The sequence below is a fragment of the Anomaloglossus baeobatrachus genome, chromosome 4 (genome assembly GCF_048569485.1).
Source record: "Anomaloglossus baeobatrachus isolate aAnoBae1 chromosome 4, aAnoBae1.hap1, whole genome shotgun sequence".
NCBI lineage: Eukaryota > Metazoa > Chordata > Amphibia > Anura > Aromobatidae > Anomaloglossus > Anomaloglossus baeobatrachus.
In genome coordinates, this window is record NC_134356.1 from 676,202,742 (window position 1) to 676,218,470 (window position 15,729).

The 15,729-nt window shown below is 52.2% G+C and overlaps 1 protein-coding gene across 1 annotated transcript in view; it reads left to right on the forward strand.

Moving 5' to 3' along the window:
* Positions 1-15,729, forward strand: part of STAG3 (STAG3 cohesin complex component) — a 550,068-nt gene that overhangs the window by 229,177 nt on the left and 305,162 nt on the right. Inside the window, 7 exon segments of the mRNA XM_075346684.1 lie at positions 2,172-2,295; positions 2,369-2,467; positions 2,532-2,611; positions 3,061-3,149; positions 3,152-3,167; positions 3,567-3,672; positions 3,774-3,879. Coding sequence (XP_075202799.1) covers positions 2,172-2,295; positions 2,369-2,467; positions 2,532-2,611; positions 3,061-3,149; positions 3,152-3,167; positions 3,567-3,672; positions 3,774-3,879 — 620 coding nt within the window.

Genomic DNA, 15,729 nt, shown 5'->3' on the forward strand with positions numbered 1-15,729 from the left:
ACCATGTTCAAAGCAATCCATCATTGTAAATGGTAGGCCTTGGTGTGAAACCAACCAAGCCGCCCAATTTCCTTTTCTCTTCCTTCCTGGCCTTCCTGCAGTTGGTTCGTCAGTCCAGTTTTGTCCTGTTCTCGGATCATGACTTTTCTAGGAGACGTGGCCCTCTCAGGCCTACCTATCGGCCTCCCGTGGATTCTTTGGATTCTTGAGACCTTAAAAGGTGTTGGACGCTCTTCAAGTCTCTCCCTTTGAACCATTTCAGACATTAATTTTCTCCTGGAGGGTTGCGTTTTTAGTGGCAATCATTTCCATTAGACGAGTCTCAGAACTAGTAGTCCTATCTTATCGCTCTCCCTTCCTTGTCCTCCAGGTGGTCTTGCATCAGGTTTGTCCTGCCTCGTGTTGTCTTTTTTCACCTCAATGATGAGATTGTTCTCTCGTTGTTCTGTCCTAAACAGTCTGACATGGTCAGAGCACTGCACCTCCTATCTGTTTAGGACAGCTCCTGTAGATGCTGAGATTCTTGTTCATGATTTCTGAAGGTCATCATAGAGTTCTTCCCGCCTCTTAAGGCTAAGATTGCCTGTTTTGACCTGCTCGGCCATTCTGGAAGCTGTTTGGGGCACAGCACAGAGCACCCCGTCATGGGTCACGGCTCCAACTGGGCAATGAAGGCTTCCTGAGCCATTTGTTATTAGGCCTCTGTTTTGCAGCTCTACAAGGCTGCTACCTCAGCCTCTGTACATGCCTTTCCCAGATTCTACAGACCTACGCCTGTACAGATGCAAGCCTGGGCTATAGAGTTTTGGAAAGTGGCAGTGGCCCCGGTTCCGACCTGAAAAATTTGCCTCTCTTCTTCTATTTGCTGGCTCTATTTCTTCCAACCTTTAAGTCCTCCCATGGTCTTCTGTGTCCCCCTATGAAATGATGGAGAAAAGAAAACTTTGGGTACTTACCGTAAAATCACTTACTTGGAGCCTTCACTGGGAGAGAGACCCATCTGTCCTTGTGTCTGTGTGGAGCCAGTGATGAATATTCCGTTTTGCTTCTCCTACTGCTTTCCCACTAACTGATTAGCTCGGTTCCAGTTTGTGGGTGTAACCTACTGTGGAAGAGTTACATTTTTTTGCCTAGTATTAGCAGCATTCACCCCGGTTATTTGTGTTCCCCAATGAAGGCTCCAGGAAAAAGATTTTACTGCGAGTACCCAAAATCTTCTTGTTGCTACACAGAGATTCCACCTCCCTGAGCCAGGCAAATATAGGATTTAATAGGGAAGATTGACCTTAATGCTGTAGAGGGTCCAGATTCCTGGAGCGGTCTTATCAGGAAGGTTTAGACCTGAACAAGGGCAGCCTGAAGGTTTAGGATTGGGAGAACCTCTTGTCTCCTCCACGGGCAGAGGAGAAGCAGCAAGAAAGCGTTGTCCCTTATCTCAGAGGTAGGCTTGATGGTAGCCAGGTCTGAGCCCCCAGCGTGACCCTGACTCCTGTCCGAGCCCTGACCTTTCTCCCCCACCCTTATGGCGGGCCGGAAACACAGTAACAAAACTCCAGAGAAACGACACGGACAAGGGAGAGCGAAAACCCTTACACAATCCACAGAAACATAAAGGAGAGACTATACGTGTATAGGGGAATAAAGGGAAGGAAGTAAACGCGCAACAGGGAAACTTCCACACCACTCTAAAGTGCATCTGCAGATCACCATAAACAGGATCACCACTAAGACCGGGATCGCTGGAGCTATTCTGAAGCTATTATGGGTGCGTACTGGAAGAAAGCCGTGCCTTAAATAGAAAGCAGACAGCTGCACGTGGCTAATTAGTAACCTGAGCTCCTAGTTCCTGCTCACCAGTCTGCAGGAATTAACTCCTGCAGGGCTGTAGACCAGTGAACCTGAATCAGCCAACGACCAGCTCTGTCTGAACAACCCTGAAGCATCAGGTTGCTTGTCAGACTCTGTAGTGTGAACAGAGTCCGACGCTGCTGTGCCACAAAGTGCATGCAGAGTCCAACGTCACATGACAGGGAGTGCATATACCAACGGTGCTGTGTCCCCCCACCCCCCAATGCTAATTTCCAGAAATATATCCTATTGTTTCTGCAAAATATATTGAAAAATGAATCATTTGATGGACGTTCCCTTTTTTTCTGCGTGTTCGTACACAGCGATGTTCATACGGACGTCCGGGCCCTCTGTATTGAGGAACTTGGCACTTGGATAACCACTTACCCCCACTCCTTCCTGAACGACAGCTATCTGAAGTACCTGGGCTGGATGCTGCACGATAAGGTGACCGTCTGATACAAAGCAGTCAAGGTGACGAGAACCTGATGGTAATGGTGTACTTACTGTGTTATCACAGCAGGGACATGTCCGGTTACAGTCTCTGCGGAGCCTCCACGAACTCTACGTTGTGCCACAGTGGGCCGGAAAGTTGGAGCTTTTTACCAGCAGATTTAAGGTAAAGGGTTTTGTGTGAATGTGCGATTCCCAGAGCAAGAGTATGACCCAGAGTCTCCTTACAGGGCAGGATGGTGGCCATGGCCCTGGACAAAGAGCCGCAGGTCTCCGCAGAAGCCATACGCCTGCTCGGCCTCATCAACATGTGAGTCACGGGAAATTAAGACCCGTCCTAACCCAAACCTCCAACATCGCTCCAAACTATACATATTACACATCAAGAACCCTTATGTGTCGGGAAGGAAAAGTGGATGCCTGGTGATTTTGGAGATGAGCACTGGTCATCAATGGGTTAAACAGATTGACTCGTCCATTAATTCCCTTGTGGCCCCGATTTTTGCATTTCCTCATTGCTTGTTAATAAGGACATTATCGCCCATTACTTCTCCCTGTGCAGCCCCTTAGTGTCGCTGGAGAGAAGTAACTTACAGCTGAGGCCGGCATCTGGAGGCCATGCTTGACCCCCTTTTCGCAAAGGCATAAGATATGTCTTATTGATCCACTGAAAAAAGCTCTTTACGCCTGCTAAATGCAGCGCAGCTGCTAATGGTCCCTGGTTTTCTTTGAATGCTATTTTATGCCTTTTATACACAGCAATATGGAGAATATTTTGAGCAAAGAAGACTGTGAGAGTATACACCCGGTGGTGTACGCAACCAACCGAGCAATGGCAGCGGCAGCCGGGAATTCGTGTACCAAAGGTCAGTCCTTTATATCCAATCTGGAAACTTCGGGGAGAGTTTTTAATAATCCGTTCTGCTGGATTGGGAGAACCTCTTGTCTCCTCCACGGGCAGAGGAGAAGCAGCAAGAAAGTGTTGTCCCTTATCTCAGAGGTAGGCTTGATGGTAGCCAGGTCTGAGCCCCCAGTGTGACCCTGACTCCTGTCTGAGCCCTGACCTTTCTCCCCCACCCTTGGTGGGGGAGAATTATACATCTGAGGATGTATAATTTTGGCCATCCTGCACGTTCCTCTCCGCTTTACAAGCCCTCCAGCTTCCACTTCTCTACATGTTTTTGGGGATGGGTAATACTGGATCTCAGATCTGGGTTGAGTGGTTTCAGGCTTTGCTCCAGTGTGTGTTCATGTGTAATTATTAGGATATTGGACACCAGTCTCGAGGAGCAGTCCCCCGAGCACAGCCATCGGCGCAGTGCACACACCGCCTTTTTCCATCTGCTGATTGACTTCTTCATTTCCAACAAGGTGAGTGCGTCAGCAGCCAATGTTGCGTTTCTTCCTAAGCTGCCATGTTGCACAAAATCTAATGCGACCAATTGCACTTCCTTGTGGTTTCCCTCCACCAGCTCCATGAACACGCTGCATACCTGGTGGACAGTCTGTGGGACTGCGCGTCCTCGCAGCTCAAGGACTGGGAATGTCAGACCGACCTCCTGCTGATGAAGAAAACGTGTAAGTTTACAGCCGCATGAGGAAAAGACGCCAAATAAGTTTCCTTGCTTGTATGTCAGATAATACGAGACGAGGGGCTATAATCATCAGATCTATACTCTCTCTTACTTACGCAATAAATGAAAGTTGTCCTAAAGGTACCGTCACACATAACGAGATCGCAGCTGAGTCACGGTTTCTGTGACGCAGTAGCGATCCCGTTGGCGATCTTATGTGTGACACCTACCAGCGATCAGGCCCTTGCTGTGATATCTCTAGTCGTTGTCGAATGGTCCAGGCCATTTTCTTCAAAGGCGATGTCCTGCTGGGCAGGACCCATCGCTGTGTTTGACACTGTGTGACAGGGTCACAGTGACTGCTGAGATCGTTATACAGGTCGCTACTGCGACCTGTATTGTTCCTGCATCGCTGGTAAGGTCTGACTGTGTGACATCTGGGATCGCTGGTAAGTCGTTGTGTGTGACTGGGCCTTTAATCACATGACTGGACAACCATCTGATGTTTTTGGAGGCCATTTGAAAGTTTTAATTTTTATGGCTGCTCCTTTTGAAGATTAACCATTGCCAGAGTAGTCCTTCGGCGGCTTTCTACTCTCTTGAAAAAAAACGTCCAGTATAGGGAAATTGCTAGAAATAGAAGTCTCTTGAATGAACGTTCAGCAGACTATTATTTCTCTATCCCTTCATTGGGGGACAAAGGAAGACCGTGGATGTATACTTCTGCCACTTTGACGCTGACACTAGGCAAATAAACGATGATTCCTCAGCAGGTTATACCCACCAACTGGCACAAAGCTATTCAGTTTTTAGTTACATAGTTACTTAGGTTGAAAAAAGACCTAGGTCCATCTAGTTCAACCTTCCTCCACCAGTTCTACATTTGGTCACTAAGTCATTTATAACCAACAATGTTGTGTGTAGTGAGGAAATCATCCAGCCCTGATATAAAAGCTGTTATAGTATCTGCCATTACTACCTCTTGTGGTCGGCATTCCACAGTCTGACTGCTCTAACTGTAAAGAACCCTTTCCTATTCAGCTGCCGGAATCGCTTTTCTTCCACTCGCAGTGAGTGCCCCCTGGTCCTTAGTATTGTCTTTGGAAGGAATAAATCATGTGCCAGTCCTTTATATTGACCACACATGTATTTATACATATAAATGAGATCTCCTCTGAGATGTCTTTTTTCTAAGTTAAACATATCTAACTTTCTTCGGGCGCTCCATTGGGGAGACCCAGACGATTGGGTGTATAGCTACTGCCTCCGGAGCGGCCACACAAAGCATTTACACTAAAAAGTGTAAGGCCCCTCCCCTTCTGGCTATACACCTCCCGTGGGATCACGGGTTGCTCAGTTTTCAAGCTTTGTGCGAAGGAGGTCAGACATCCACGCATAGCTCCACTGTTTAGTCAGCAGTAGCTGCTGACTATATCGGATGGAAGAAAAGAGGGGCCCATATAGGGTCCCCAGCATGCTCCCTTCTCACCCCACTTGCGGTTTGTTAAGGTTGAGGTACCCATTGCGGGTACGGAGGCTGGAGCCCACATGCTGCTTTCCCTTCCACATCCCCCTAAGGGGCTCTGTGGAAGTGGGGATCTTACCGGCCCCCCAAACCCTGAGGCCGGGCTCCATCCACAGACCCAGAGACCCTGCTGGAGGAGCTGAGTACCGTCAGGGACAAGGCCCTGCAACATTCAGGTACTCTGTGTCCCCGCACAGACAGGCCACGCACACTCCAGACTTGCTGGGTGTGCTAGTGCGCCGGGGGGCAGTAGCGCTGCGCGCTCGGGTTAGAGTCACTGCAGCTTAGCTGAGTGATTTTATGTGTTGGGAACTACCGCGCCGACCGCGTCCGGGAGCGGCGGCGCGGCTGGGACTTGTAGTGCGCCGGGGACTCGCGCTGACCGCGCTTTTACGGCGGCAGCGCTCATAAATCTAGTCCCCGGCTTTTGCGGCCTAGCTCCGCTTCGTTCCCGCCCCCACCCTGTCAATCAGGGAAAGGGAGAGAAACGCTGTTCTATAGTCAGCGCCGAGGGCTGGAGTCTTATTTACATACTCCAGCCCTCTCACTGGGCACAGTGGGGACGCAAGTTTCCCGCTCTTGGTCTGAACACGCCCAGGGCCCGCCCCTCTCCACAGGACGCCTGGCAGCCATTCCTGCATGCAGTCTGGCTGGAGAACGGACACAGGCTCTGGGGGACTCAGACAAGGGGCTCTGGCGACCACACACCCGCGTTTATGCGGGCGGTAAGCTGCACATAAGTGCTGGCCCCACTAGTGCCACAGTGTTATTTGGTGCACTTTTTCCCTGTACCATATATATTTATATTGCACTGTACGGTCGCTTCTTGGCTTATACCCTATATTGCTGAGGAGACAACAACATGTCATCCGCAAAACGCAAGGGGTGCCAAGGCACAGGCGGTATGCACTGCTTGTGTCGCATGTGGGGCTGATCTACCGGCAGGGTTCCAATGACCCCCATTGTGTGCAATGTTCAATCCCTGTGCCACTTCGGCAGCCAGAGTCTATGGTGGTAGTGGCCCCAGGCAGAGACGCCTGTGAACCCTGCCCCGGTGACGGGGACAGAATTTGCAATTTTTGCTGATAAGATGTCTGTGACTATGACAAAAAATCCTGGAGACCTTGCAGTCCAGGCCAGTTACTCAGACCATGGACACTGCTGTGTCTATGCTCCCCGGTCCCCCCTCAGTTGGAACTAATCCGTACTTCAAGGGGGGTCCCCAGGCATCACAGGCTGAAGACTCTGACTCGGATGACAGTCCCAGGCAGCCTAAGCGGGCTCGCTGGGAAAGACCCTCGACGTTATCACACTGGTCAGGGTCTCAGCGAGAAGAGTCTCTGTATGAGGAGACAGAGGTGGGTGATCAGGAGTCTAATCCTGACACCGCTCTCAATCTAGATACCCCTGATGGTGACGCAATGGTAAATGACCTTATAGCGGCCATCAATAGACTGTTGGATATTTCTCCCCCCAGCCCCTTCAGCAGAGGAGGCAGCTGCACAGCAGGAGAAGTTCCATTTTCGGGTATCCCAAGCGTAAATTTGAGTACTTTTCTGGACCACTCTGACTTCAGAGAATCAGTCCAGAAACATCATGCTTATCCAGACAAGCGTTTCTCCAAACGTCTTAAGGATACACGTTATCCCTTTCCCCCTGACGTGGTCAAACGCTGGACCCAGTGTCCAAAGGTGGATCCCCCAATATCCAGGCTTGCGGCTAGATCCATAGTTGCAGTGGAGGATGGGGCTTCACTTAAAGATGCCAATGACAGACAGATGGACCTATGGTTGAAATCTGTCTATGAAGCTATCGGCGCGTCGTTTGCTCCAGCATTCGCGGCCGTGTGGGCACTCCAAGCTATTTCCGCTGGTCTGGCACAGGTGGACTCTATCATACGTCCAGCAGTGCCGCAAGTGGCGTCCTTAACTACGCAAATGTCTGCGTTTGCGACATACGCTATCAATGCGGTACTGGGACTCTACGAGCCGTACCTCAATGGCGTCCGCCAACTCTGTGGTTTTGCGCAGAGCCTTGTGGTTAAAGGAATGGAAAGCAGATTCTGCTTCCAAGAAATGTTTAACCAGCTTGCCGCTATCTGGAGACAGACTGTTTGGTGAGCAATTGGCTGAAATCATTAAACAGTCCAAGGGTAAGGACTCCTCCTTACCCCAGCCCAGATCAAGCAAACCTCAACAGAGGAAGTGGGCAGTCGAGGGTTTCGGTCCTTTCGAGGCTCGGGCAAGCCCCAATTCTCCTCGTCCAAAGGTACTCAGAAGGAGCAAAGGAGCTCAGATGCCTGGCGGGCTCACTCACGCCCCAAGAAAGCAACCGGAGGAACCGCTTCCAAGCCGGCTGCCTCATGACTTTCGGCCTCCTCTCTCCGCATCCTCGGTCAGGTGGCAGGCTCTCCCGCTTTTGCGACATTTGGCTGCCACAGGTCAAGGACCGGTGGGTAACAGACATTTTGTCTCACGGGTACAGGATAGAGTTCAGTTCTCGTCCTCCACCTCGGTTCTTCAGAACTTCCCCACATCCCGACCGAGCAGATGCCCTTCTGCAGGCGGTGGGCTCTCTAAGAGCAGAAGGAGTGAGTGATCCCTGTTCCTCTTCAGGAACAAGGGCAAGGTTTTTACTCCAATCTCTTTGTGGTGCCAAAAAAGGACGGCTCATTCCGTCCTGTTCTGGACCCAAAACTGCTTCAACAAGCATGTGAACGCCAGACGGTTCCCGGATGGAATCCCTCCGCTCCGTCATTGCCTCAATGTCTCAAGGAGATTTCCTTGCATCAATAGACATCAAAGATGCTTATCTCCACGTGCCGATTGCTGCAGAGCACCAACGCTTTCTACGTTTCGTGATAGGAGACGACCATCTACAATTCGTAGCTCTGCCATTTGGTCTGGCGACAGCCCCACGGGTTTTCACCAAGGTCATGGCGGCAGTGGTAGCAATCTTGCACTCTCAGGGACACTCGGTGATCCCTTACTTAGACGATCTGCTTGTCAAAGCACCCTCTCAAGAGGCATGCCAACTCAGCCTGAATGTTGCGCTGGAGACTCTCCAGACTTTCGGGTGGATCATCAACTTTTCAAAGTCCAATCTGTCACCGACCCAATCACTAACGTATCTTGGCATGGAGTTTCATACTCTCTCAGCGATAGTGAAGCTTCCGCTGGACAAGCAGCGGTCACTACAGACAGGGGTGCAGTCTCTCCTTCAAGGTCAGTCGCACCCCTTAAGGCGCCTCATGCACTTCCTAGGGAAGATGGTGGGCAGCAATGGAGGCAGTCCCGTTTGCGCAGTTTCATCTGCGCCCACTTCAGTGGGACATTCTCCGCCAATGGGACGGGAAGTCAACATCCCTGGACAGGGAAGTCTCCTTTCCCAGACGACCAAGGACTCTTTGCAGTGGTGGCTTCTTCCCACCTCTTTATCACAGGGAAGATCCTTCCTACCCCCCATCCTGGGCAGTAGTCACGACGGACGTGAGTCTGTCAGGGTGGGGAGCAGTTTTTCTCCTCCACAGGGCTCAGGGTACGTGGACTCAGCAGGAGTCCACCCTTCAGATCAATGTTCTGGAAATCAGGGCAGTGTATCTGGCCCTACTAGCCTTCCAGCAGTGGCTGGAAGGAAAGCAGATCCGAATTCAGTCGGACAACTCCACAGCGGTGGCATACATCAACCACCAAGGGAGGGACACGCAGTCGGCAAGCCTTCCAGGAAGTCCGGCGGATTCTGATGTGGGTGTGGAGGACAGAGCATCCACCATATCCGCGGTTCACATCCCGGGCGTGGAAAACTGGGAAGCAGACTTCCTCAGTCGCCAGGGTATGGACGCAGGGGAGTGGTCCCTTCACCCAGACGTGTTTCAGGAAATCTGTCACCGCTGGGGGGGTGCCGGATGTCGACCTAATGGCGTCTCGGCACAACAACAAGGTCCCGACCTTCATGGCGCGGTCTCGCGATCAAAGAGCTCTGGCGGTAGACGCCTTGGTGCAAGATTGGTCGCAGTTCCGGCTCCCTTATGTGTTTCCACCTCTGGCACTCTTGCCCAGAGTGCTACGCAAGATCAGATCCGATTGCAGCCGCGTCATACTCGTCCGCCCCAGACTGGCCGAGGAGGTCGTGGTACCCGGATCTGTGGCATCTCACGGTCGGCCAACCGTGGGCACTACCAGACCGACCAGACTTATTGTCCCAAGGGCCGTTTTTCCATCGGAATTCTGCGGCCCTGAACCTGACTGTGTGGCCATTGAGTCCTGGATCCTAGCGTCTTCAGGATTATCCCAAGGGGTCGTTGCCACCATGAGACAGGCTAGGAAACCCACGTCTGCTAAGATCTACCACAGAACGTGGAAGATATTCTTATCCTGGTGCTCTGCTCAGGGAGTGTCCTCCCTGGCCATTTGCATTGCCTACTTTTCTTTCTTTCCTGCAATCTGGGTTAGAAAAAGGTTTGTCGCTCGGCTCCCCTTAAAGGGCAAGTCTCGGCGCTATCCGTCTTTTTTCAGAAGCGTCTAGCACGACTTTCTAAGGTGCGCACGTTCCTGCAGGGGGTCTGTCATATCGTACCCCCGTACAAGCGGCCGTTAGATCCATGGGATCTGAACAGGGTACTAGTTGCCCTCCAGAAGCCGCCCTTCGAGCCTCTGAGGGATGTTTCACTTTCTCGACTATCACAGAAAGTGGCTTTTCTGGTAGCGATCACATCTCTTCGGAGAGTGTCTGAGCTAGCAGCGCTGTCATCCAAGGCTCCTTTCCTGGTCTTCCACCAGGACAAGGTAGTGCTGCGCCCCATTCAGGAGTTTCTCCCTAAGGTGGTATCCTCTTTTCATCTAAATCAGGATATCTCCTTGCCTTCCTTTTGTCCTCATGCAGTTCATCGGTATGAGAAGGATTTACATTTGTTAGATCTGGTGAGAGCACTCAGAATCTACATTTCCCGCACGGCGCCCCTGCGCCGCTCCGATGCACTCTTTGTCCTTGTCGCTGGTAAGCGCAAAGGGGTCGCAGGCTTCCAAAGCCACCCTGGCTCGATGGATCAAAGAACCAATTCTTGAAGCCTACTGTTCTGCTGGGCTTCCGGTTCCTTCAGGGCTAAAGGCCCACTCAACCAGAGCCGTGGGTGCGTCCTGGGCATTACGACACCAGGCTACGGCTCAACAGGTGTGCCAGGCAGCTACCTGGTCGAGTCTGCACACTTTCACCAAACATTATCAGGTGCATACCTATGCTTCGGCGGACGCCAGCCTAGGTAGAACAGTCCTGCAGGCGGCAGTTGCCTCCCCGTAGGGGAGGGCTGTCTTTGCAGCTCTAACATGAGGTATTTCTTTACCCACCCAGGGACTGCTTTTGGACGTCCCAATCGTCTGGGTCTCCCAATGGAGCGCCGAAGAAGAAGGGAATTTTGTTACTTACCGTAAATTCCTTTTCTTCTAGCTCCTATTGGGAGACCCAGCACCCGCCCTGTTGTCCTTCGGGATTTTTGTTTTTTTCGGGTACACATGTTGTTCATGTTGAACGGTTTTCAGTTCTCCGATGTTACTCGGAGTGAATTTGTTTAAACCAGTTATTGGCTTTCCTCCTTCTTGCTTTAGCACTAAAACTGAGCAACCCGTGATCCCACGGGAGGTGTATAGCCAGAAGGGGGAGGGGCCTTACACTTTTTAGTGTAATGCTTTGTGTGGCCTCCGGAGGCAGTAGCTATACACCCAATCGTCTGGGTCTCCCAATAGGAGCTAGAAGAAAAGGAATTTACGGTAAGTAACAAAATTCCCTTCTTTTCAACCTCTCATCATATGGAAGGCCTTTAGTTTAGTGTCAATAGGAGGCAGACAGAGATCTGTTTTTCAGACCCCCCTTATGCTGTGTGAGCCCCTCAGTGCCCCCTCCTTTGTGTTGTGGGCCATGCTCCCCTCGTGTTATGTGCTCCCTCCCCATGTTATGTGCCCCCCTCCCCATGCTGTGTACCCCCAGCCATGTCTATGCTTCCCTGCCATGTCTAGGTTCTCTTGGGATGTATATACTGTCCCCAGTGATGTACATGCCCCAGCCAATTTAACTAAAGTCTCTGACACTAGTCTCCGTTCTGGATCGCCATACTAACATCCCCTCCGCCTCAGGTTCCCTGACTACCCCCCACGTGAGTCAAAACCCATCGCCAGTTCTCTGTGTAGCAACAGACCCCTCAGGAACTCCAAGATAAGGATCTAGCTCCTCTTTCAGATCTCCTTCTTCTGGTTCCTCTGGAACTGTCCCTCTCTTGTACCCCTTCTCCAGAGCCCAAGGTAGCTCTCAAGTCCAACCCCAAGTCCGATTTCAGATTCCATTCTGGATTCCGAACAGATCTCCAGGCTAAGGGACCTGGTGGGTAGTTTAATCCTTCCACTCAATCAGTCTGTGAATGTTAAGGATGAAGACACCTCTCCAGCGGAGCACTCTCTTTCCTTTAGGAAAGCCAAGCGAACCACCAGGGTTTTCACTAATCGTAAAGAATTTGATGGTGTTCTGTTTAATGGGAACATCCAGACAAGACGTTCCAGAGAAAGAAACGCCTGGATATTTTGTATCCGTTTTACCCTATTTTGCTAAAGAATTAGATTGGGTCTGCAGCTGTAGACCCACCATTATCCTGTCTCTCTGTAAAGATTTTCCTCCCTCTGTCCGAAGGAGCATCCCTTAAGAATCTCACTGACTGGCATATAGAATCCCTGGCAAAGTCAGTATTAAACTGCGCTGGCTTTACGCTGTGTTTCTTCATCGTTCCTTATGGGAGACCCAGACCATGGGTGTATAGCTTCTGCCTCCGGAGGACACACAAAGTACTACACTAAAAAGTGTAGCTCCTCCCTCCGAGCATATACACCCCTTGGATAACCAAATATAGCCAGTTCAATGCTTTGTGTTCAGGAGGTCACACACACATGCATTCTCTGTTGATTTTTGATTTTTCATTTTTGATTTTAAAGAATTGGAAGAAAAGCGGGTCCAAGCTGGACTCCCGGCATGTCCCTTCTCACCCCACTGTGTCGGCGGTGCTGTTAAGGTTGATTTTACAAGGCTGGAGCCTTACATGCCGCGCTCCTTCACCATCCCTCGGGCTCTGGCTTGAAGTGGGAGCCATCACGGTTCTCACTGCTTTACAGGAGACCGGTCTCCATCCGCAGCCCTTTCAGGACCCTGCCGGACGGAGTGCTCATCCCTCAGGGACCTGGCCCTGCGTCTCATAAGCTAAGTATTGAGACGTTATTGAGGGGTCCCTGGTACATTTATTGTGGGGAGAGTGTGTTATTTACTTTGCTGTAATTTCCGGCCGGTTCTCTGTTTTTTTCCTGAGAACCGCGCCGAGGGTGCCTGCTTGTCAGCCGCATGGAAAAATTTAGGCCCCGGCTTCGGCTGCGGCCTACTTTCGGTTTCACTGCCCCTGCATGTCAGTCATGCAGGGGGGCAGTGCGGCGCCGCCCACCGGCCGTTCAGCACAGGGGAGGACACTCCTCTCTGAGGAGATGTTTCCCTCCCCTGTATTTCTCCTTGGCCCTCCGGTTCCCGCTCTTGGACTAAACCCCGCCCCCCCCTCTCTCCGGCGCCATTTTATCAGCGTTCACACACTGATCGGCGCTGGCTGCTGCAGCTCTGCAATCTGTCTGGGGGTCCAAGCTGTGGAATCTGGAGGGCACACAAAACGGTCTGGTAAGCCACAACCTCTGGTTGTGGACTTTTTTATACACTCTCTGGGGGTCATTCTGAAGGAGTGTGTTCTTTACTGCAGAGCCTCCACCTCAGCAGCATGTCTCACACTAGGAGCAAGGCTGCAAGGCTGTACGCAATATGCACTGCATGTAAGCTCATACTGCCTGAACCGAGCACATATCCACACTGTGATGCCTGCTCTAACATGGTGGTGCCTCAGCCTGGAGTCTCCCCAGGGGTCCCTCCGGCTGCTCCTGCCCCGGTGGCTGAACCCCCGGCTTGGGTAGCATCGTTTTCTAATGCTATCTCCCAGTCCTTTGCCGACTCCATGGGACAGCTGTCCCGGACTCTGCTGACCATGCATCAGCCCCCTTCTCAGGGCGCCTCTGCTGCTCCGACTCGCTCTGCAGAGCTCACAGAGGATTTCTTTGTCGCTCCATTGGGAGACCCAGACAATTGGGTGTATAGCTATTGCCTCTGGAGGCCACACAAAGTATTACACTTAAAAGTGTAAGGCCCCTCCCCTTCTGGCTATACACCCCCAGTGGGATCACTGGCTCACCAGTTTTGTGCTTTGTGCGAAGGAGGCAACACATCCACGCATAGCTCCACTTTTTAGTCAGCAGCAGCTGCTGACTATGTCGGATGGAAGAAAAGAGGACACATATAGTGTCCCCAGCATGCTCCCTTCTCACCCCACTGTATGTCGGAGGTGTTTGTAAGGTTGAGGTACCCATTGCGGGTACGGCGGCAGGAGCCCACATGCTGATTCCTTCCCCATCCCTTTTTACAGGGCTCTGGGTGAAGTGGGATTTACCGGTCTCCAGGCACTGAGACCGTGCTCCATCTACAGCCCCTGGAGAAGATGCTGGATGGAGCGGAGTACATCAGGGACATGGCCCTGCTTCCTCAAGGTACTCTGTGTCCCCGTGCATTTGGCGCTCACACCGCAGCATGCTGGGTGTTGTAGTGCGCCGGGGGACATCAGCGCTGCGGCGCCTGTGCCATGGCCTCATTCAGCTTTGCTGAAGCAGGCTCACTTATGGGAATTGGTCGCGCCGGCCGCTGGGACTGCGGCGCGGCTGGCACTTGTAGTGCGCCGGGGACTTCAGCGCGGCCTGCGCTTTTACGGCGGCCGCGCTGATAACTAGAGTCCCCGGCTTTTGCGGCCTGCTTCCGTTCGTTCCCGCCCCCAGACCTGCCAGTCAGGAGAGGGGCGGGACGCTGGCCACTTCCAGGAATCGGTCGCGCCGGCCGCTGGCAGCGGCGCGGCTGGCACTTGTGGTGCGCCGGGGACTTCAGCGCGGCCCGCGCTTTTACGGCGGCCGCGCTGATAACTAGAGTCCCCGGCTTTTGCGGCCTGCTTCCGTTCGTTCCCGCCCCCAGACCTGCCAGTCAGGAGAGGGGCGGGACGCTGGCCACTTCTATGAATCGGTCGCGCCGGCCGCTGGAACTGCGGCGCGGCTGGCACTTGTGGTGCGCCGGGGACTTCAGCGCGGCCCGCGCTTTTACGGCGGCCGCGCTGTTAACTCGAGTCCCCGGCTTCTGGGCCTAGTCTCCCTTCGTTACCGCCCACAGCCCTGACAGTCAGGGTAGGGGCGTGACGCTGCATAGAGCAGAGCTGAGAGCTGGAGTATGTTTTGCATACTCCACCCCTCTCACTGTGTGCACTGTGAATCCGGATTCCCGCACTTTCTCAGGCACGCCCACGGCTTCCTTCTCTACAAGGACACCGGCAGCCATTAGTGTCAGTTTCTGTACGATACAGAGACAAGTGTGGAAGACCCTGGCATTCTGATAGTCACACAATCGCTGTAACAGGCGTTAAGCAGCACCTGTGGTGCTAACCCCACTAGTGCAGAAGTGCACTTATAGATATGCTTGTACTATATACATTGCACTGTTTGGTCGCACGTTGTATATACCCTCCTGGATTATGCGGAGGAGTTATCAGCATATTCTCTGTGTAAAACAAAGGTGCAGAACCACATGTTTTTCTATACAGCTGGTACAGCATGTACGGCTATACGGCCGGCAGGTACATAGACTCCCATTGTATGCACTAATGGCCAGGGGATGAGGACGGTGTCTGCAGTATTTACTGACAGTTTTTCTGAGACTATGGCTATGATACTAGAAGCCTAGCAGTCCGGACATGTCTCTCACAATATGGGCACTGTTGAATCATTGATCCATGGCCCCCCTCAGTGTGAATAACTAACAGCTCCGGGAATGTCACACGCATCCCAGAGTCCGGCTCTGCACGGACGTCAGTCCCAGACAGCCTAAGTGGGCTCGCTATGAGCGGCCTCGGTTTCATCAGGGTCCTAACAGAAGGACTCGCTGTGTAATGAGGCGGAAGTAGCGGCTCAGGATTCTGATCCTGAGACCGCTCTCAATCTGGATACACCTGATTGTGACGCCATAGTGAATAATCTTATAGCGTCCATCTATAGAATGTGGGTTATTTCTCACAGCTCCTCCAGTGGAGGAGTCAGCTTCACGTATTTTTCTGGACCACTCTGCCTTCAGAGAGGCAGTCCAGGAACACCACGCTTATCCAGATATGCGCTTCTCCAAACGGCTTAGGATACACGTTATCCCTGTCCCCTGACTTGGTCAAGGACTGGACCCAAT